Genomic DNA, 23297 nt, shown 5'->3' with positions numbered 1-23297 from the left:
CAGTGCAGCTGGGGCTCAACCATGATTCTTTTCCTTGACAGCATGTATTGAGATTACAAATAACCACCGGGATATTTCTTCTGAGCGCACAACACAAGGTTCATCGAAACAAAATTATGAGTGTACAGTATATGCAGCCCAGCACGGGCAGAAGCCAGCGAAAGCTGCCCAGTTTTTTCTCCTATGCGAATGCGATACAATATTAGCAGGGTCGATGCTCCTGGGTGCAGGCTCGTCGATTACGGCTTACGTGGTGGATCAGGCACCCGATGCAGAGGATCTTCCAACAAGTCCCCAGATGCACCTTCAGATGGGCTACATGAACCACGATCAGGAGTTGGGTATTTGGGGTTGTCCAGGGTGCACCGGGCAGGCTCTTCGATTACAGGGCTAAGCCTGTGACCTGATGGTGGATCAGGAAGTGGGTTGAAAACAGACTCTTCGTGATCAGGGAGCTTGTGGCCTGAACGATTTGGCGGAGCTGCAACGCAATGGAGTAGCTGTTAGCTGGGATCAAGGAGAGATGCGTGCGTTGCAGGAAGCATTAATTTGTTCGGGTTGGCGAGCTACCTGGGGTGACTGGAGGCTGGACGTCGGGGGCAGCCGTGGTGCAAGGTCCTGGAGCCGGCGGCGGAGTAGCGGAGGAGCAGACCTTGTCACTTGAATTGTCAGGAACTGGGTACTTGGGATGCTCCTGGGCGCACTGCTCTGGCTCGTCGGGCGCGCGACGCCCCCTGCCCCCGCGTGGTGGATCGACAACTCGGTGTCCAACACCTTCGCGCGCGGGAGGTGGTGGATCAACATCTCGTTGTTTCACATCCTCGGAGGCGCCGGAGGGAGGCTTGTCAGGTGTGCTACATGAACCATAACCAGGAGTTGGGTTAAGAACAAACTCTTCCTCGACAGGGAGCTTGTGGCATGAAGGACCTGGCAGAGCTCGAAATGGAGTAACCGTTAGCAATAGAAGCGAAGGAGGAAGCATTAATCTGTGCAGGTCAGTATGTTACCTGGGGGCTGGACGGCCGGAGGAGCATCGGCTCCTGGGGCGGTGGTGAAGGAGAAGAAAGAGCTCAGCCGTGGCCTCCCGTGCGACATGAGCAACACCAGGGAGCGCAGGGACGACCTGGGAGCGAGCGCCATCCTCTCTAGCTAGCTGGCTTGGCAGAGCTTGATGGGTGAGGATTGAGGGATGTGCCTCCTGGCCCCGGGATTTGTATGTTTATATAGTACAGTATGTGTTTCAGAGAGGACTTTTGATGTATCTCACGGAGGTACGCGCGCGCACCCAGCCCGGCTACGACCTCGACCTTCACCTAGCAGTCCATGCATACTTTGTGTTCATCAAGTGGAAGGCATGGGTTCATACCATGTGGTGGATAATGTTGCCTAGTCAAACACTCTACTCTGCCACTGGCCTGGTAGATGCAATGTATTCAGAGGTTTGGAGGTATCTTGACATGTTGACAGGTCAGTCCCGAGACTTGAACGCCAAATATCTTAGTCCCTCAAAAAGGTTCCAATCAAACAACGTGTGAACATGCATGTCCGCGAGTCAACCTTCTGCGATATTTGAAAAATATAAGAATTTAGGGTTCAGGGTTTAGGGTTAGGGCATAAGCGGCACGCGCGCTTGATGAATGGATCCGTACGTTCGTACCGTGCCAGTATGCCGTACGTACCATTGACATTCTGCAGGCGAGTTGCTCGGCCGCCGGTCAGGTCATGGTAGCGTGTCTAGAGTACGGAGCCGCCGTTCTTCAGACAAGTTGCTGGGCCGCTGGCTGGGTCAATGCAGTGCGCATACAACCAGCCATAGAGTCGTCTCGCTATCTTTTTTTTTGCGCTGAAGAAAGCGTGAGCCACCTTGCCGCCAAACGGAGGTTCATCAGATCAGACTAATGAAATGCACAGGCGGGGCCTCTCTGGATTTCAAGAAGAGAAAGTACAAGCATAGAAAAATATAAGAATTTGACAGGTATACGGGTAGAACACAGATTATATTGTAAAACACATAAAACTTGCAGAAATAGTTGTTTCGATAGAACACAAGAAAAGTGCATCAATCATATGCGAATGAGTACAAAAAAGAGATTGCAGAAGATGTTGAAATATTACTAAAAAGATTAAAAACGACCCTAGACAGTCCTGATAAGTGCTCTTGTGTATTGAACCTTTGAAAAAATACGAGAAAAAACATCATGGAAGTAGAGAATGCCAAGAGAGATGATGACCCACCCGTGAAAATTTATCAAAAATAATATGACTAATCATGTCATGTGCATAAATCACAGAAGAACTTCATTTATCTTCTGCCAAATTTTGGATGTCAGAAATTCCTAGCATTCCCTATTCCACTTTAGCATTTTTCAATTTTTTTAATATCGAATTGCATGCTCATTATTCTTCAATGATGAAGCGTAAATTCACACTGTACCTCAGGCAACATGTTGTTGGAGGGTGGCTGGGTCAATGCAATGTAAGCAGAGGTTGGAGGCATCATCCTGTCCCAGTCTGAGACGTGAAAGGTCAAATCTCTTGGCGTCCAAATGCGTGCTCACAATATAAATATTCCACAAGTGTGGACTTGAACAACTACTTCCAAGCACAAGCTAATTTAGTCAGCAAATAGTTTGAATGAACACCGTATCTGATCCAAAAGGATGCCGTGATGCATCAGCCCCGTTCCCACCATATTGATCGCTGAGCCGCGAATATGTGTGCTATTTTAAGCGGTTAGCTACCGTCGCACTCCACAGCTGAGTACTTAAACATCCTCTTGCAAATGAAAGCTTTCATCTCCATACTCCATAGCTGTAGCCTGTGAACAACAACAATTCCATCTTCCAGTGTCATGTTTCAAGCCTTTGTTTCGTTTCTATGCCTCTTTAGCTTCATTTGCAGCCTACGACTAGCCATCTGCAATGAAACTGAAAATGATAGACAAGCTCTCCTCTGCTTCAAGTCCCGGTTCTCGGGTCCAGCAGGAGTTTTAGCTTCATGGAGCAACACGTCCCTGGAAGTTTGCGAGTGGCATGGGATCACCTGCAGCACGGTGCCTCCTCGTCGTGTGATTGAGCTGCACCTTGAGTCAGAAGGCATCTCAGGCCCCATAGCGCCTTGCCTTGCCAACCTGACCTCTCTTGCAAGGCTTCAGCTGTCAAACAATAGCTTCAATGGTGGCATACCGTCGGAGCTTGGCCTCCTGAGCCAGCTCCGTGACCTCAACCTCAGCATGAACACTTTGGAAGGTAACATACCACCGTCTCTGGGCAGCAGCCGTTCTCTTACATATGTCGATCTTGGGGTGAATGCTCTGACAGGGGTCATCCCGGAGTCCCTAGCAAATAGTTCATCCCTCCAAGTACTTTGGCTCATGAGTAATAGGCTTATTGGAAAACTACCAAAGGCTCTCTTCAACACATCATCTCTTCTTGACATTTCCCTTCAAAAGAACAACCTTGTTGGTTCTATACCTGTTGTTACTGCCACCTCCCCGCCTATTCAATACCTCGATTTAAGGTATAATCATATTTCAGGAGAAATACCTTCCTCGCTAGGGAACCTTTCCTCCCTCATCGATCTTCGTCTGACGGAAAATAATTTAGTAGGGCGTATACCAGACAGCTTAGGTCATATCTTAACACTGGAGATACTGACCTTGACAGCCAACAACTTGTCTGGGACAGTTCCACCATCTCTCTTCAATATGTCATCTCTGACATTTCTTGGCGTAGGAAACAACTCACTTGTTGGAAGGTTACCCTCCAATATTGGCTACACACTCCCAAATATTCAGGCATTGGTTCTCTCAACAAACAAGTTTGATGGCCCAATCCCAGCTTCTCTTCCCAAAGCTTACAACCTTCGTCAGCTTTACCTGTATAGTAACAACCTAACTGGGTTTATACCCTTCTTTGGGTCATTGCCAAATTTGGAGGAACTTGATTTGTCATACAACAAGCTAGAAGCAGGAGACTGGGAATTCGTCTCTTCACTAGCAAATTGTACCAGGTTGACTATGTTGATGTTGGTTGGGAACAATCTTCAAGGCAAAATGCCAAGTTCGATAGGCAATCTTTCTAATAGTCTCGAGTGGCTGTGGCTAAGGGAAAACCAAATTTCTGGGCCTATACCACCGGAGATTGGAAATCTTAAGAGCCTCAGCAGGTTGTACATGGATTACAATCTTGTCACTGGAAATATACCACCAACAATTGGCAATTTGCACAGCTTGGTCCATCTATCCTTTGCACAAAACAGACTTTCAGGGCAAATCCCGGATACTATTGGTAATTTGGTTCAGCTAAAATCTCTAAAGTTGGATAGGAACAACATTAGCGGAAGGATACCTGCAAGCATAGGACATTGTACTCAACTCCAAATACTAAACCTTGCTCACAACTCACTAGATGGGAATATACCAAGTGAAATCTTCAAAATTTCTTCGCTTTCTGAAGAGTTGGACTTGTCACACAATTACCTATCTGGGGGAGTATTAGTGGAAGTTGGCAATCTCATTAATGTGAATAAAATTAGCATATCAGATAACAGGCTGTCTGGCAACATCCCATCCACTCTTGGCCAGTGTGTGGTTCTTGAGTACTTGGATATTTCTCATAACAATTTGTCCGGAAAGATTCCGCAGTTCCTCACATCCTTAAGTTCCCTGCAAAATCTCAACTTATCCTTCAACAATTTTGATGGGGCAATTCCAAGAGGTGGTATTTTTTACAATGCTAGTGCAGTGTCAATTGAAGGAAATGATGATTTGTGTACCAGCATTCCAACAGGAGGTATACCTCTTTGTTCCACACTAGTTGAAAGAAAAGGAAAACAAAATTCATCAGCTCTAGTCCTACAGATAGCAATTCCAACCATTGCTGTTGTTATATTAATTTTGTCATGTCTTGCAACAATATACTGGAGGAAGAGGATGCAAGAAAATCCACATTTGCAGGAATTTGATGACCATATGAAGAAGATATCATATGAAGACATTGTAAGGTCAACAAATAGGTTTTCTCCAGCAAACCTAATTGGATCAGGATCATTTGGAGTGGTTTACAAGGGCAGTTTGAAGCTTCAGAAAGATCAAGTTGCCATCAAGATTTTCAACCTTAATAATTATGGAGCAAATAGGAGCTTTATTGCAGAGTGTGAAGCCCTGCGAAATGTCCGTCACCGAAATCTTGTAAAGATCATCACATCATGTTCTTCTGTGGATTCTAGTGGGGCAGATTTCAAGGCCCTAGTGTTCCAATACATGCCGAATGGGAACCTAGAAATGTGGCTACATCCTGAAGACCTTGAACATGGTGAGAGACATATCCTGACTTTAAGCCAAAGGATCAATATTGGCTTGGATGTAGCATTTGCTTTGGATTATCTTCATAACCAATGTGCATCTCCATTGATACATTGTGACCTAAAGCCAAGCAATATTCTTTTGGATCTTGACATGGTTGCGTATGTCACCGACTTTGGCCTGTCAAGGTTTGTGTTCACCGCATCAAATGCATACAAAGATAGTTCAACAAGTCTGGCCTGCCTAAAAGGATCCATCGGATACATCCCACCAGGTGAGATTAAGCATATCCTTAGTATGTTAGATTGTTGGTTCAGTTTGTTCTTTACAGAGTTACACAATTACTGTAGATTCCCTAATTGTATTTGTAAATGTAAATGCAGAGTATGGCATGAGTGAAGAGATATCAAGCAAGGGTGATGTCTACAGTTTTGGAGTGCTTCTGTTACAAATGATAACAGGGCGAAGTCCAACTGACGGAAAATTCAGCGATGGTGCAAGCCTTCATGAATTTGTTCGTAGAGCATTTCCAGATAATATCTGTGAGGTTGTTGATCCAACAATGCTACAAGATGACAGCAACGCAACGGAAGTGATGAAGAACTGTGTCATTCCAATGGTTAAAATAGGCCTCTCCTGCTCCATGACATCGCCCAAAGAACGGCCGGACATGGGACAAGTTTCTGCCGAAATCCTTAGAATCAAGCATCTGGCCTCACACATTGATGTCAGATGAAGCAAAGGATCTGTAGGATGGTAGCTAGTGACAGAAATTCATGTCAAAAAGAACGATGGTGTAATATCTTACATATGGCTTTTCCATTTGTTAGTTCAAGTTAGTGAAACTTGCAGACTGTACCCTTCTCTTTTGCCATAGCATTTCGTTTCACGTTCGGATTTTCCCTTATTTGTACAAGTGAGTAGTATTATACAAGCACAGCCTGAATGATCAGAGCTAGACCGATTTGCGCAGTCAGAGTAAATATTTGGGAAGCTGACTTGGAACCAGATAGAGGATTAACCCTCGATTTTGAACATGGCTTGAACACCAAAATCACCTGAACAAGTCAGAGTTAACGGGATTGAGAACCAACCTACGCCCAATCTACGGAGAAGAACGCCCCATATCAAGCAGATAGGCATGTCACAAGCGTGTACCTGGTCGCCGCGGAAACCTAGTTTGCCCCACCCCTCGATACTGACTGCCGCTGCTTGTGGCGTGCCGCCCTCTGATTGTAGCGCAAAATGTTGCTATGGCTGAAGAGAAGACCATGTAGAAGCAAGTGCTTAAGGAGGCAAAGTGGTCTGAAGCTGCCTTACAAGATGAACAATCTTGCTAGCAGTCTGTTCTGTTGGCAGACCTTTACCCTACCCGCATTACTGTCTCTGAATAAGCTCTATTAAGGTTTCATTTCCCACACAGCAGACTCTAGTAAGCAAACGAAGGAGCTTATAAACTGCATCTAAATTATACTTACTAGCTAATAACGGCAATTGAACACGACCAGTCTTCTGCAATCAGCAGGAAGAGATAATGAAGCATTGGCAACCTCAGAAAAATTAGAACATGTCAACTAAACAATAACAGCTGCCTCTCAAAAGTCAAAACCCCTACGAAGTGCAAACCAGGACCAAAATTCAATAGTGAGCCGGCTGCAGGCAAAGGTATAAGATATATTATTGTTCAGCAGATTCATTGGACCCTGCATCACGCAACTTGTCTGGAATCCAATCAGGAAAATGTCATATGAAACTTAAATTCCAATTGGCTTCAATTTATCATGAGATCACCGGACCGGGCAATTAATTAGTTGATACTAAGAGCGCAGGCGGGGAGGCAGGGAGAGGAAGGAGTAGGGGTCACCTCTGCCGGCGATGGGATCTTGGTGCGGGCGAGGCACTAGTGACGGAGGCGGCAACGTTCGGCCCATCCCTCAGTGACCGAGGCACCGCAGAACGCCGTATCGACGCGCGGCGGCGCCAACAGAACCTTAAGCCTGCCGGACGAGGGCATGGCGCGGAGGCGCGGGATCACCATCTGCGGCGGAGCCGCGGAATCGTTCGGGATTGGGAGTGGGGGAACCTGACGGCGGGTGAGCCAGGAGGACGGGGACAGCTGGGCCGTGCCGCCGGCAGCCTCTCAGGACACTGACGCTCTGAACCTGACGAAACTACAACCGTCTGGAGAAATCCACGCTACGGCGCGGACTGAAGAAACAGAGGAGGAAGAAAACAGTTCGATGGACGGCTACGATTGACGCTTGGCTTCCCTGTTTACCGTCAGGCAAATGTATTCCCTCCGATCATTTTTACTCCGCACATAAAATTTGACTCAAGTCACATTTTGTAAAATTTGATCATATTTGTATGAAAATAAATATCAACATCTACAATACTAAAGTTACACAGTATGAAAAATAAATTCATGTTGTGAATGTTAATATTTTTTCTATAAAGTTGGTCAAACTTTACGAAGTTTGACTACATACAAATCTTATATGCGGAGTAAAAAGGACCAGAAGGAGTAACAGTTAACTGAAGATTATTCACCGCGCTTCGGTAAACTGCTCGTTATTTACCGAAAAAGGGTTTCCCCCGCTTTGTATACAAAGCAACCAACCAAACCATACACAGATAGGTGCTAGGGCGGAAGCAGCACAGTCACGCCCAAAAGAAGACGACGGAGAAAGAGCAAAATAAACAAATGCCGACAACGGCGGATCAACAAAAACGAAGAAGCCTCGCGATCGCTGCGCCCACCGGGATCTTCCACTAGGCTCTAGGACTCCGAAGCGCCGGCACCTATCAACATCTCCAAGAAGGATCGCGACGATGATGACGCTGCTGCCAAGGGTTTCCCCTGGTACACGATAAGGCGAGAGGAAGGGTAGCCCCCGACGCCCTCCCGGAAGGTCAGGTGGCACCCACAGGCGCCACCGCGCCGGTGTCGGCCACGCCGACAGGGGTTTCCCCCGATCCCAACCCGCACCTCGAGCGCTCCTAATCCAGCCACGAAACCAACCACCACCCTGCGCCAACGCGATCATGAGGCCCCCACGCTGTCTCACCACGGCACCGCGAAGTGAGGACAACGCGACGAAGAATCAGAGCCAGGACTAGGGCATCAGCACCGTCAGCACGCGGGAGGGCCCCACCTCCACCGTCAGCAACGGTAGCCGTCCGGACGCAATAGCAGGAGCACACCAGGCCCGTGGGCCCACAGGCCCGGCCGAGCCCTCATGGGCCTGTAAAGCTCCCACCTTCGCGCTGCTGCCGGCACGCCATCGGCGCCGACACCCCATATCCGAGCTGCTCCTCCTCCTCACCGCGTCGCAGACAACGAGGCCACGCCGAGGGGCCGGCCCGCTAGGACCCAGATGGGGCCCGTCGGGCCCAGATCTGGGCCGGGGGCGCGATGTCGGCCACCCAGCACCATCACGCCACCCCGCTGCCAAGGAGCAGTGCCGCCACCATGTCCGCCGCCGGCCACCCCGCCGGGTCACCGAACCGTCGCCAAGCCGAGCGACACCGCCGCCGCCCCTGCCCCGGGCCAGGAGGACGCCCGCGCGGGGAAAGGATATCCTGCCGCCGCCTCACCCCCCCCCCCCCCAGGCCGGAGTCGGGGGCGCCCACCGGCGACGGTGGGGGAGAGGATGAGGGGCCGAAGCCGAGAGCAGAGGCGCGGGGGCGGTGTCATGGTACTAAGTCTGACAGTAAGTATAGGGGGTACGAATGAGGAGGCAAGGTCCTAGCTACAGTAAGATTGTACGCAAGTGTTTACGAGTTCAGGTCCCTCCCGGAGGAGGTAAAAGCCCTACGTCTCGGTGCCCGGAGGCGGTCGACTGGATTATATGAGTGTGTGTGTGTGTGTGTGTGTGTGTGTGTTACAGGGGGTGCGAACCCTCGTGCAAGAGGAGGGGGTGACTTATATAGAGTTCGCCTAGACCCTAGCCATCCCCCGTTACAGAGGGTTCAATGTACATAAAGATGAGGCATTGCTGGTAACGCCAGCCTTAAGTGCCTTAAATGACCTTAACGACTACGGAGTGAATGCTTGCCCGTTGATGTTCTGAGTGACTCCTGGTCTTCAGTATGTCGAGTGGTTTCTTGTATGGTCGAGTGGTTGACTGGTCGTGTGACTTCGGGAAGGAGGGGTACCCGAGTGGTTGATTGGTCGAGTGGATTGCACTTGGCGCCTTTATTGGGTACTCTCTGTTGTCTCTTGAGCTTCTTTGCTTCTAGGGTAGTGACCTTGGGTAGGGCGTATAGGTCAGGCCTATGACCCTACCCAGGTCTGTATCATCATCATCAGCCCCCGAATGGATTGAGGTCCGAGTGGAAAGAAGGTTAAAGATGATCTTGCTTCGAACCTTGCGCTTCACAAGTACTTATGTTGGACAGAAGGCTCATGTTAGAACTTCGGCTTCGTTTCAGTCGCCTTGATCGATTCAAAAGTTGCCGAGTGAATTTATAGCGTCATCCGTCGATTGTTGTCTTTGGGCACGGAACCTTTGGCGCGATTGGTTACGGCCTATCCCGGATATCACGGGATTCGAAATTTCAGGGAAGCGCGCGGGATGGAGCGTGCTGTGGTAAGCGGGATGGATAGACAGGAGTGCCTCGATCCCCACGCCACCTTTTTCGCCATGTACCCAGCGCGCGACTGTTGCGGGATTTGACAGGATCGCCTGGGCCCACGTGTCAGCCACTCGAAAGTGGGTCTTTAAAAGGCGACGGGGCCGAGGCGCTTGCACTGTGCGTGTCCATTCTCTCCCCTTCTCCTCCACTTATCCACCGCATCCGGCTCCTCCGCTCTCGATGTCGCTGCCCCGTGACCATGGTGAAGGACAAGATGGCGGCGCTGGAACGCGCAAAGAAGGCCACGGGGGCGGCGAAAGGCAAGAAGCAGAATTGGGGGTCGTCGTCACGGTCGGTGCTGCCGCCGGGTTGGATCCAGGGCGATTGGATCCGATCCTCGCTCCGGCAGGATGACTTGGACGAGTTGGCTGAGTCCGAACTGATTGCCAATGGCGCTGCGCGGTTGCCGGAGGGGGAGACAAAGCCGCAGCCGCGACTAGGTGAGTGCGTTCTGCTCGCCACCCATGTCGACCGTGGTTTCTCGCTTCCTCCGCATCTTTTTTCCGGTGTTTCTTGGACTTCTTCGGAGCCCAACTCCATCACTTTTCTCCCAACACCATCACATACCGCATTGGGGTCTTTTCAAGCACATTTTCACTATCCGCTCCCAGTCGGTAAAGAAAGAAAACTCGAGTGACGAGAAAACACACGTTATCCAAGTGTGTGGGGGTTTGGGTATCCAGAAGAGGAAGAGGAGCTCTTTCCCTCCCATGACCCTTCGTGAGTCGATCAGGGGCTGACAGTCGACCTGGTTCTACTGCCAGGACATTGCAACTCCAGGCCAATCGACTGGACTTCCCCCTTTTACCTTTGATCGTGTTCAGACCCCTGCGGAGAGTGTGGAAACAAACATGCTGGTTGAGAGGGTGGTCCAGTTGATCAATCAAGGCGTCACTTGTATGGATTTGCTGGAGGTATTTCTCAGTCGGCGGATCCAGCCACTCCAGGCCCGCAACCACTCCATGTGGATGTATTCTGGAGTCAACGACACTGCTCAGGTTCATCCAGAGGAAGTACCGGCCAAGACTGTGGCCCAGTGGTTGAGGAGTATCACAGGAAACAAGGACAACCCTAGAGGCGCTAGGAGAGTCGACCCCTTCAACGACAGTAACCAGCCAGACAAGGTTCGGCCTCTGCCACCGACTGTATTTGCGTACATCTTCTGACTATCTTTGAATCCGACTGACTTTCACTCGACTTCTTGTCTTGTAGGTTTATACCGAGATGTACTCGATGCCCAATGGCGAACAAGTTCTGGAGCAAGACCAGAGGGAGAGGACAGTGCGGAGGAGAGTGGCGATTGGCAATCTCCGGACGACGAGGATGAAGAGGAGAGCAACGAGTCGAATGACGAAGAGATGGTCGACTCACCACCTCATTTGGAACGTCGATCCAAACTACTCCATGATCCAGTGGGCAGGCGTGGCAAGACCGTAGCCTCGAGCACCCAAACTCAGAAGCGTACTCGGACTTCGACTCCGGAGCCGACAGAGAAAGTCGCCAAGCAGCCCAAGGTCGTTCCCCCAAAATCTCGGAAGACTTTGCCCAGGATCAAGATGGATGTTCCTGTTGCCTCTAGGTGGGTGTTCTTTCTGTGTTTTCCTCCACCGACTGACTCTTCTGTTCTGATCGAATGGATCGTATACATTTCTAGCCCTGCCTCCGCCGCGACTGATATGGACATTGACAAGGCCCCAGGTGACGAGGAGGCTGATGACGCGACCACCTCTAGAGCTAGTAAGTCTCCTCGACTCGAATTTATTCTGTCGATTGATTTGTCGGTCAATTGAATCTCTGATGTTTCTTTTTATTGTAGCTCCACGAGACATTGTCGTGCTTCCAGATGATGATGAAGAAGAAGTGCCTCTGAGGGAGAGGAGGAGGAGGGGCAAGGGATCAAGCGGGAAAGCGCCTGAGGTTCGGGTTCCTCAATCGACACTGGTGCTAGAGACGGTGGTCGAGCGAGCTGGAGATCTGGCTCGGACTAACGTCACTTTCGCTAACCCGCTGGCGACTGATCGCCCATCAGGGTCGACTGCTCAGACCCCTGCTACTCCAGTACAACCCCATGGGTCCGACCCAGTGGCTACTTCGACTGCCTTGACACCATCGCTCTTTGCTGCGTACCAAACTCTAGACGACTCGCCAAGTGCCGCCAGGGAGGCTCTTCTCCAGGTGAATCTTGTGATGGAGCAGATGAAGGTGGTGCACGAGGCCAGTCAAGTGGCTTATAATGCCAGCACCTCTCTGCAAACCAACGTCAAGGTTAGTTGATTCCCGACTGATCTTTTGAATGATGAAAAATGTTGCTTCCCTGCCCATATGTGCATCTACTATCATGGGTCTGTGTTTCACATCCAATCATCCACTGGGTGTGTCTGTCTTAGATTGAATAGGTCTTCCACTTCAGTCGACTTAAGTTGAGTCGAGTGTTTGTCCGAACCAGTGGGGGCACGCAGAATGCACCCATTGGGTGTAGTCCCCGAGACCACGGTCGACTGCTGGCAGTCGGCTGGGGTCTGAGAATCTCCTCTTTTTTTTGAACTCACGCTGGACGAACCATGCTGAGTGTTGAACCAAACCAGTGGGGACACACTAAGTGCACCCACTGGGTGTTGTCCCCGAGACTACTGTTGAATGTTTGATTCGGCAGTAGTCTTAGAGTAACTTTCACTGTGATTGTCTTTTGTTTCTGCCGACTGACGTATCTTGTTTGCTGACCGCAGAGGTCGTGTGATCTTGAGGATCAACTTTCCGAACTGAACAAGAAACAAATCAGCCTCAGTCTTGATTTGGAGCTGGCCAAGAAGAACCTCAAGACTGCTTAGGATGAAGCGGCTATCATGGGAGATAACCAATCATCAACTGTCCACCTTGCGACTCGCACTCCACCGTGTTTCTCCTTTTAGTCTCTTTGAACCGAGTGACTTTACTCGAACAGATGTGCGTAGTGAAAACCGTCAACTTCAAGCTCGTCTGAAGAATGTTATTTCTTTAGAGAAAATGAAGGAGGCTCTGGAGAAGAAGGATCAGGATCTTGCTGCTGCCCAGAAGGAGGCGCGAGAGAAGACAGTGCTTGCAGACAAGAAGCTGGCTTCAGTCAGCAAGTTAGAAGAGGAGAACTCTAAGTTGAAGACTGCCATCTCTGAGGCCAATCGGGAGGTCGAGCAACTGAAGAAAGACAAGGAGAACTTAACCAGTGAAGTTGGAAACCTCAAAGCCAAGAAGGGCGAGCTGGAGTCCTATTCGGGACAACTTGCTGCAAAACTGGTCCTGAAGCTTGAAGGTATTATTGTTCGACTGATTTGTTGCTGACGATTGATACGTCTTGTCATACTGTCGACTCACCATTTTTTCCGACTGTGCAGAACTTGGTCAGGACTTTGAGGCTGAGACTGGGCGGGTCGAGACGGGTCTCGACCCCATCAATTGTCATGTTAAAGATGATGTTGCGATGAACTTTTTGTGGTTGTAATCACGCATGGACAACGATGTTGCTTATCTTGCCCGACTGAAGGCGGCGATGACTCGGGTTGATGTTGAACTCTGGCCTCAGGCAGAACTTTCACAAGATCTCGAGTCATTGATAACTCGACTGAATCAGATGTCTGGCCGAGTGCAAGAATGGAAGAAATTGTCCGCTCGCTGTGGCACTGACGTTGCTCTGTCGTTGGTCCGAGTGCACTGCAAGGACATCAGAGAAGACAAGCTGGCAGCCCTCAAGGTTGTGAACACCAAGAAGCACACTTTCCTGTCCTTTATGGACACTTTCCTTGAAGCTGCCACTCGCATCGCAGACAATATTGATCTTGACGGTTTCTGTGATCCAGCAAGCCCTTCTCCTGACGAGTGACCAAAAAACATTATGCCCCACCCTTATTTGCCTCGGAATGCCGAGCGATTATGTAATCGTTAAAATCTTACAGGCTTGATGCCTGAGTACTTCTGCCCGCTGCGGTTCTGAACTTTTGCAGGGTATATCTGAACTTGAATTTCTTTGAATATCATGGCTTTTGCTCTGTTTTTAAACTATTTCTGATTCTCTTTCGGTTCCGACTGGACTTGATCTTCTCACCCTTTGCCTAATGAACATACATTGTACTTGTGACGAAGCTCAGATGCGGTGTTCAGTCGACACCTCGTCGTCCTTTCAGATAGAGACAGAACCTTGTACTTGTGGCGTAGCTCAGACGCGGTGTTCAGTCGACACCTCTCGTCCTTGCGGATAGGGATGGAACATTGTACTTGTGGCGTAGCTCAGAGGTGGTGCTCAGTCGATGCCTCGTCGTCCTTGCGGATAGGGACAACAATTGTACTTGTGGCATAGCTCAGAGGTGGTGTTCGATCGACACCTCGTCATCCTTGCGGATAGGGATGGAGCGCACGTTGTATTTGTGGCGGTGCTCAGAGCATATTTGTGACTTAGGCGATTACGGGGTCGCAGCTAAGCCCCCTGAGTGGGAGGATTGCTCTCCACTCGGAGTGTTTTTAACTTAGGCGATTACGGGGTCGCAGCTAAGCCCCTGAGTGGGAGTATTGCTCTCCACTCGGAATGTTTTTAACTTAGGCGATTATGGGGTCGCAGCTAAGCCCCCGAGTGGGAGGATTGCTCTCCACTCGGAATGTTTTTAACTTAGGCAATTATGGGGTCGCAGCTAAGCCCCCGAGTGGGAGGATTGCTCTCCACTCGGAATGTTTTTAACTTAGGCAAATCGGGTTCACGGCTAAGCCCCCGAGTGGGAGGATTGCTCTCCACTCGGAGTGTTTATTAACTTAGGCGAATCGGGTTCGCGGCTGAGCCACCCACTGGGGGATTTGAACACAAGTGATTACGAGAAACCAATCATTAAGATACTGTAAAAATCTTTTCTTTGGAAAACAAACTGAAGTGCTTTTATTACAATTCGTCGGGTCGAGTGATTTTAGGTATAGAAAGGACGAAGCAACTCTGCTTCCATGCACGTGGCTCGTCCATTTTCTTGTCTACGTTGTAGATGTGATATGCCCCATTGTGAAGCACCTTGGTGATGATGAAGGGACCTTCCCAGGCTGGAGCGAGCTTGTGAGGTCGTTTCTGAACCACTCGAAGCACAAGGTCTCCTTCCTGAAACGCTCGACCTCTGTCATTGTGGGCGTGGAATCGACGCAGATCCTGCTAATAAATGGTCGACCAAACCAAAGCCATCTCGCGTTCTTCCTTCAAGAGATCGGCTGCGTCTTCGCGTGCTTGCTCTACCTCGGCTTCTGAGAACAGCTCAACTCTGGGAGCATTGTGTAGCAGATCACTCGGAAGCACAGCCTCAACACCGTACACTAGGAAGAAAGGGGTTCGATAAGTCGACCGGTTGGGTGTTTTTCTTAGCCCCCATAGGACTGATGGCAATTCAGTCACCCATGCTCCAGCAGCATGTTTAAGATCACGCATGCACTACAAAAAAAATACACTTCCGTGATGATACGTGTTTGTCACAGTAGGTCGCGTTTTTTGTCATGCATGTACATCCATGATGATTTTATGACAGAATCAAGATAGTCATACCTGTGCTGTCGTAGAAGTGTTCCATGACATTACCAAAATTATCATCACGGAAGTGTCCACTTCCATGACGATAAATCGCGTGTCACAGAAGTGCTTTCGTCAAGGGTGACCGACACGTGGCATCCACCATAACGGAACACCGTTAAGCTATTGGGTCGGGTTTGGATCCGATAACCCGTTAACAGCCCCGACCAATGGGGATTTTCCACATGTAAAATCATCATTGGCTGGAGGAAACATGTGTTGGATCATTGTTGGGACAGATGTCATCCACACATTGGACAGAAGGCGCCTATGATACGTCGACACGTGGCACGGCCCAACATAGGCCCATTCTTGTGAAAAGGCCGGCCCGTTTGACTTGGTCAAAAGGTGGCGGGCCGGCCCATGGAAAGCCTGTTAATGGCCTGTTCGCATATAGCCCATTTACAGTCCGCTAACCCAAGGCCCGTTACGACCTATCCGAATTAGGCCCAGTAGCGTCATCTGGGCCATCCAATATGATTCCAGCCCGTTTTCACTTCTGGCCCATGTATGGCCCATGACGTCTTTCGGCCCATATGAGGCCCTTTGCAACTCTTGGCCTATTAACGGCCTGTGGTGAAACTGGCCCGTAATGAACAGTGTATCTCTTTACACCCATTAATGGCCCGTGGTGAATCTGGCCCGTAATGAACAGTGTATCACTTTATACCCATTAACGGACCGTTATTCCGTTGGGCCGTTTCCAGCCCATGTTATATTTCGGCCTTCTCAGAGCCCATTTATTCTTGGGCTCATCTCCAGCATTCGTTTACTTACAGTCCATTACTGTCATTTTCTGCTTGTGGGCCAAATTCAGCTCGTGGTTACAGTCGGCCCGTTTGTGGTCCGTTAATATGTTGGGCCGTTTTCATAGCGTCATCAAATATGGCCTATTACCGATGGCCCATTATGGTAGGCCCATGAATGAACGATTCCAACTCTAGCCTGTTTGCAGCCATAATGCGGTCTGTTTGGCCCATGTTTGGCCAATCGATCATACGGCCCGTATAAGGCCCATTGATGATATGGCCCGCAGAAGGCCCATTATTTCTACGGCCCATAGAAGGCCCATTGTTTCTACGGCCCATAGAAGGCCCATTGTTTCTATGGCCCGTAGAAGGCCCACTGTTTCTACGGCCCGTAGAAGGCCTAGTTTCACTACAGTAAATATTAGCCCATGGTTACTGTGGCCTAGTTTTAAAAAATAGGTTATTGCAGCCACTAGCAAACCGCGGAAAATGAACTGCAATGACTACAAGCAAACAAATAAACAATACAACAAGGAAATAAATAAGCAAGCAACTAACGCTAGGCTATCACGGCTATTACACATATTACATCCACTAGGCATCAAAGTTCGCTGCCAGTGCAAATATAGGGAACAAAGCAGCATATCATATACACTGGTTGTCAAAGTTCGCGATCAACGCAAATAAACGCCGCAGCAAAACAAATCCAGAACTGAAACCACTTCAGAAGATCTCAAGAAACAATATCTTGGGTACCCATAATGCTGGCAAGATTCTTAGCAAGCTTATTAACTTTTTCTTGTTTGGCGCTTAAATCCTCTAGTGCTTGTTGTTGCACCAGGAAATATGCATCTGAATTCTACAGGGACTTCCTCAGTCCTTCAGCCTCCTGTCGCAGCACATCTGATCGATGTCTTTCAACTTGAAGTTGAGACTCAAGAAGATGATCTGATTCAGGCATCGAGTTCGAAGAGCTTGTGCCAGCAGTAGTGGCTAGTAACTCGAACACTACATCAAGACAGGACTTTTGGGTTCTCTCACTATCGTCAAGATAGTTTTTATCAGCTTTCTTGGAGACCAATAGGGAGGTCTCACTATCTTGAACCTTATCTACATTACTTCCTTTACCATTGGATAACGCGGTATTGTTCTCCAATATTTTGTCCGCATTCTAAAAGAGAAACAAGCAGACACATCACATGTTTACCATGTTGTATATGAAACTCATTTTGGTAAATGAGTTCAGTAGTAAAGTGGATAGGATAACAGCATGAAACAAACATATATCTATGTACCATGGTCACTTTATGGTCTATATCATTCTAGTTTTTGTTACCAAATCAAGATAGGGACACAGTTCAAATAATATTTGTTCAAGACAAAGCAAAACAGATAGAATATAAGTGTGGGAAACTATAGAGCAATAACAACACTTGTAATGCGCATGACATGAGAACATAACTATTTATTCAATTGAAACTGAAATCAACATAGAGCAGGTTACAACAGCAAACCAGTTAAAGAAACAGGTTTAAAACATACCTGTTGTGCCACTGGAGTTTCAATTCCATCCTTCAAATTTGAAAATAGTTGGTATGAGTAAATACAGTAATGCAAGAGCAAAGGAGTATGAACCATAGCTGCAGAACCTGACCTGAGAACAAATCTTCTTCTCCTTTAAGCGTTTAGTTGGGATTCGGAGTGGTGGTCGTCGTGCTTTGGGCACTACAGTTCCCTTACTAACTGCTCGTGTTTGGGTGCTCTGTGGTGGAGACGGTGCTGTGTCAACTGGAACTGGGTTACTATCTGCCGGGGTTGGGGTTAGAAGGGGTGTAGCTGGTTCTCTGTCCAACTGGGTAGGGGTACAATCTGCGAGAGTCTGGGTTATGTGCGGTAGATCTGGTAAGTACAACCGTGGTTCTATCTGCATCAACTGGTAGCACTATCTTTTCTGAAGACTGTGTTGTTACTCCCTTAGATACAGCCATCACCCTCTCCAATTCAAATGGCTGATAAACAAGAAAAGTAATTGAAAGTATAGACATTGTATGATACACAGGTGCAATGGATACTGGGGAATAAAAGAGGCCATGAAATAATTCATATTTATGTTGTCTAACCAAACAGGATAGCATGACACAATTTCACATTATGATGGCTAACTAAAAAAGATGGAAAGACATAGTTCAAAGTATGAGAATATGTAAACAGGATGACATGATATAACTATATAATGTGTTTATTAAATAGGTTGGCATGCCATAATTCACATACATTCACGGATAGAATGCCATAATTCAAAATATGATGACTGTAAACACTAAACAGGATGAGATGATATAACTATATGATGTCTTTATTAAATGGGTTGCCATGCCATAATTCAGATAGATGATGTGTACGTACTATGTAAACATGATGGCATGATATAATTCAAATATATGATTTATATAGTAAGTAAGTAAGCAGATGGAAATCCATATATGATGTAAAAACTAAGCAATGCAAGATAACATGCATGGCATGGGTAATATAACCCTGCCAAGTTTGAGCATAGACCTCAGGGGGGAAACAAGACTGGTCATCAGTCTCTGAATCCTCCTCTGAGGAGTTCTCTGTAACCAGCAAGATGTCTGCTTCAGCAGGTAGCATTGTCTGCTCTGAATACCTTGTTTTCACTCCAGATACTTCCATCACCGCTTCAAATGGCTGATGCACAAGAAGAGTAGTTGAATATACAAATGTTGTCGACAAATGGAACACGTAATACAAAAAAATGATAGCATGATATAATTCACATACATGATGATTGGCTAAACAGCATGACATTGCATAATTCACATATATAATGCCTTTGCAACAAGATAGCATTGTATAATTCACATATATAATGTCTTGCAACAAGATGGCAATGCATAATTCACATATATGGTAATTAGACACTGAACAGGTGGCATTCACACAAAGCATGTCTAAACTAATCAAATGACATAGCAATGCGAGACACCATATGCACGATATGAGCAGCATAACCCTGCCAAGTTAGAGCATACACCTCGGGGGGGGGGGGGATAGGACTGGTCATCTATCTCTGGATCCTCCTCTGAGGAGCTATCCGTAACCAGCGAGATATGCGCTTCGTCAGATAGCATAGTCTGCTCTGAAGACCTTGTTTTCACTCCAGAATTTGCCATCACCGTGTGAAATGGCTGATGCACACGAAGAGCAGTTGAATGTACTAACATTGTTGACAAATGTAATATGTAACGAAAAAAAGGATGGCCTGATATAATTTACATATAAGATGACTGGCTAAGCAGGATGGCATTGCAAAATTCACATATATGATGCCTGGCTAAACAAGATGGCGTTGCATAATTCACATAAACGATGAATAAACTAAACAGATGACATTCGCACAAAGGATGTCTAAACTAAGCAGATGACATATTTGATGTATAAAGTAAGCAATGCAAGACACCATATGCATGATATAACCATCATCAGCATGCCAAGTTAGAGCGAAGACCTCAGGGGGTAAATAGGAGTTGTCATCTCCTTCTGAATCCCCCTCAGAACAGATATCTTCCTCTCAATTACAATCCTAAATGCGTGGAGGGGGGATGCCTTTGCGCCTACCATGGAGCGACGTCTGCATGAAATTTTATTGCCACGCAAAGCTCGTCTCTTTTTCTCTACATGTTCAGTTCCATTGTTTACAATAACTGTCATGCATAGGAATAAAACATAGTGAGATTATGTAAGGAATGCATGCAGAAATCCAGAGTGATGGTAGCAACCTGTGGATAGACCCAAAACCAATAATAGCAGGCAGATAATGGCTTCAGTTAAAAAATACAGATAATGGCTTCTTTACTATTTGTTTCCCACCCAACATGTAACTCATAGTAGACACCGGAGATTAACCAGATAGTAGATAGATACTATTGATTGCGGCCCCGATATGTACCCCACAACCATTTAAAAACTCAAGTTTGACCATTAGTTTGGAGCTGACTCGGAGTCTAATCGGTGAACAGGACGATAAAGTAGCAAGTAATATTAAGCGATGCATAATGTAAGCAGACACGAAAGAGTGCGACCTCTCTTGTGGACCCGTGTAGTCCTCGAGGTCATCTGCTCGGTTGATGATGGTAATGCAGTTTTCATGGCTGCCGGCGGCCGGGAAGAAGATCTGAGGCAGCGAAATACAGTCTGGAGGCCGGATCCCTGCTGTGCTGGATCCTTCTATCGTTGGAGCAGCTGAGCTGGGGTGGACGACGGTGCAGCAGGAGCGGGACAAACCATGCAAGGTTTTGTTTGACAACTATCTGTATGAGAAGTAATTCTGTAAGGGCTCGTTTGAATTGGACGATTCCAACAATGCAGGGATAGGAAATAGACAGGAATAGGATAGGAATGCACGTGCAAAACAGAGAATATAAAAACACAGGATTTCTGCCAATCTGGGTGTTTGATTCAGAACAATTGGAAGATCACAGGATGCAAAGAAGCATGGTGAGATTAAGTTAACCCACAAGAAAATGTATGGTTATATTGCTATTATGCTACTATCTCTTAGTCTTGTGCTTCATGAATAGAAATTTGAAAAGGAGGACAAGTGAAAATTAAAATTCCTACGTTTTTTATTTCAAGGAGACACTAAAGGAACAAATATGTGTGCTCAGTGGACAATATATATAACATGTATAATAAAAAAGAGATGCAACAAGTGTACAACCTCTGTGGCGAAGCCATGTTGATCTCAGCGTGATTGGGTTGGCCAGTGAGGATGCTCCGGCTGACTTGGCTGTTGGAGGAGAGGAAGAAGATCGTAGGCGTCTGGAGATGGAGCCCGAGGTACTGCTCCGCTGTGATGGAGGGTTTCGTCATTGGCGCAGCTCCGGTGAGTTGTACGACACCGAGGCTGAAGCAGGACAGGAGAGACAATGTTAACCTGAGTGGAATTCTAATAACATCTCCAATACATGACGTAAAATACATAACCACAAAGTGCTAGATGAAAAATACATCAGCCGCTCATCCATGAACTTAACTGTCGAAACTGAATTTAACTGTCGAAACTGAACTTAACTGTCAAAACCGAACTTAACTGTTGAAACTGAATTTTGCTGTCGAAACTGAATTTTGCTGTCAAAACTGAACGCACTAGCAAGGTGAGGCTACATGTTGGTTGGCTGACTTTTTCATCTCTAGTCAGTTGATTTTGCAGCCATTGGATACGAAATCAAGGGCCTGCAGTTCATCTTCAACCTCCACCCCCCTGAGCCGCCAGCCACCACCGGCCCAACAGCAGCCCCCCGCCGCCCGCGGCCGGCGGTGGGCCGCCCCGCCCGCCCCGAAAACACTCCCCACCGCCGGTCCGCTGCCGCCCCGGCCATCCCTCTAGCCCCCCCCCCCGTGCCGAGATTTTTCTCCGGCGATCCCCACGCCACCGCCCCGCCACCGCCGGCGACCACCGCCCCCACCCCGAACCCTAAGATACATACTAGGGTACCTCTCCGGCGAGCCCCCTCCCCGCTGCGGCTGGTTCTTCCTTCACCCTAGCGAGCCCCCCACCCCCTAAAAATCGACTGACCCAAAAGTCGATTCAGTCGACTGAAGTGTAGCTAAATCGGAGCAGCATCGCAAGTAAGAGAAAGAGCGAGAGCAGCAGCGCAAGCAAGAGCAATAGCAAGAGCAGACTAGGCAAGGGATCGAGAGAAAGAGCAGAGCAGCAGCACGAGCGAGAGGTAAAGCAGCAACAGCTCCTACTGATGTGGACGTCACCGCCGAGGGAGCGACGTCGTGGAGGAAGTGGCCGGCGACGCCGCCGTGGATGGAGCCGCGCCGTGTCGGCTCGGGACCGAGCGCTGGCAGCACCGTGAGATCAAATCAAGAAGAAAATACGGCGATTAGTGTCACTACAAAAAAATACACTTTCGTGATGATACATGTTTGTCATAGTAGGTCGCATTTTTTGTCATGCATGTACATCCGTGACAATTTTATGATAGAATCAAGATAGTCATACCTGTGCTGTCGTAGAAGTGTTCCATGACATTACCAAAATTATCATCATGGAAGTGTCTACTTCCATGACGATAAATCACGCGTCACAGAAGTGCTTTCTTCAAGGGTGACCGACACGTGGCATCCACCGTAACGGAACGTTGTTAAGGTATCGGGTCGGGTTTTGGATCTGATAACCCGTTAACAGCCCCGACCAATGGGAAATTTCCACGTGTTAAATTCTTATTGGCCGGACGAAACACGTATCAGCTCGTCAGTGGGTTAGATAGGCGCCTATGATATGTCGACACGTGCCACGGCCCACCACTGGCCCATTTAGCTTACAAAGCCGGTCCGTTTGACTTGGTCAAAAGTTAACGGGCTGGCCCATGAAAAGTCTGTTAACGGTCTCTTTGCAAATAGCCCATTTTACGGCCCATTAACTCACGGCCCGTTAGGCCCTAAAGGAAATCGGCCCAACAACATCATGTGGGCCGTCGAATATAACACCAACCCATTTCACTTTCGGCCCATGTATGACCCACGACGTCTTTCGGCCCATAAGATGCCTTCATATCTTTCGGCCCTTTATAGGCCCACGGTGACTCTAGCCCATAATGAATAGTAATTTTCTTTGTACCCGTTAACAACCCGTGATTTACATGGGCCGTTTCCAGCCCGTGTTAGCTTTCGGCCTATTGACGGCCCATACGTTCTTGGGCTCCTTTTTGGCCCTCGATTACTTCCGGCCCGTTACTGTCCTGTTCCCCTAATTGTCCAAATTCGGCCCATGGCAAGAGTCGGCCCATTACTGTCCTGTTACCCTAATGGGCCAAATTCGGCCGATGACAAGAGTCGCCCCGTTTCTGGCATGTTAACCCGTTGCACTATTTCCAGCCCGTCCTATATTCTGGCCCATTAATGACCCGTTATAACTGTGACAGAATTAAGCCTTTGCTGTCCTACGGCCTATTAATGGCCCGTTACCGTGCTGGGCCGATACCAATTACGCCCGTTTACGGCCCATGTA

General features: G+C 48.1%; 2 protein-coding genes across 5 annotated transcripts; one reads left to right on the top strand and one right to left on the bottom strand.

The window, feature by feature from the left end:
- Positions 1-47: 47 nt before the first annotated feature.
- On the bottom strand, positions 48-7490 carry LOC123160219 (formin-like protein 3). 3 transcript variants are annotated; one of them, XM_044578030.1, is made up of 5 exons: positions 7170-7490; positions 1658-1922; positions 1008-1560; positions 571-927; positions 48-481 (listed from the first exon to the last, which is right to left on the bottom strand). In XM_044578030.1, exons 3-5 carry the CDS (start codon positions 1138-1140, stop codon positions 240-242), a joined length of 732 nt encoding a protein of 243 aa, XP_044433965.1. In that variant the 5' UTR covers positions 1141-1560; positions 1658-1922; positions 7170-7490; the 3' UTR covers positions 48-239. The 3 variants fall into 3 exon arrangements, with proteins under 3 accessions (XP_044433965.1, XP_044433963.1, XP_044433964.1); XM_044578028.1 differs by having other exon boundaries at positions 1680-1922; XM_044578029.1 differs by lacking the exon at positions 7170-7490 and adding an exon at positions 2435-2831 and having other exon boundaries at positions 1680-1922.
- On the top strand, positions 2818-6150 carry LOC123160218 (probable LRR receptor-like serine/threonine-protein kinase At3g47570). 2 transcript variants are annotated; one of them, XR_006480051.1, is made up of 3 exons: positions 2818-5315; positions 5432-5579; positions 5689-6150. XR_006480051.1 is itself a non-coding variant. In XM_044578027.1 (2 exons), exons 1-2 carry the CDS (start codon positions 2852-2854, stop codon positions 6039-6041), a joined length of 3081 nt encoding a protein of 1026 aa, XP_044433962.1. In that variant the 5' UTR covers positions 2818-2851; the 3' UTR covers positions 6042-6150. The 2 variants fall into 2 exon arrangements, 1 of the variants encoding a protein (XP_044433962.1); XM_044578027.1 differs by having other exon boundaries at positions 2818-5579.
- Positions 7491-23297: the final 15807 nt, after the last annotated feature.

The sequence above is a fragment of the Triticum aestivum genome, chromosome 7B (assembly GCF_018294505.1).
Source record: "Triticum aestivum cultivar Chinese Spring chromosome 7B, IWGSC CS RefSeq v2.1, whole genome shotgun sequence".
Taxonomy (NCBI): Eukaryota; Viridiplantae; Streptophyta; class Magnoliopsida; order Poales; family Poaceae; genus Triticum; species Triticum aestivum.
Note: the sequence above shows the minus strand (reverse complement) of the source record. Positions and strands in the feature narration are given on the sequence as shown.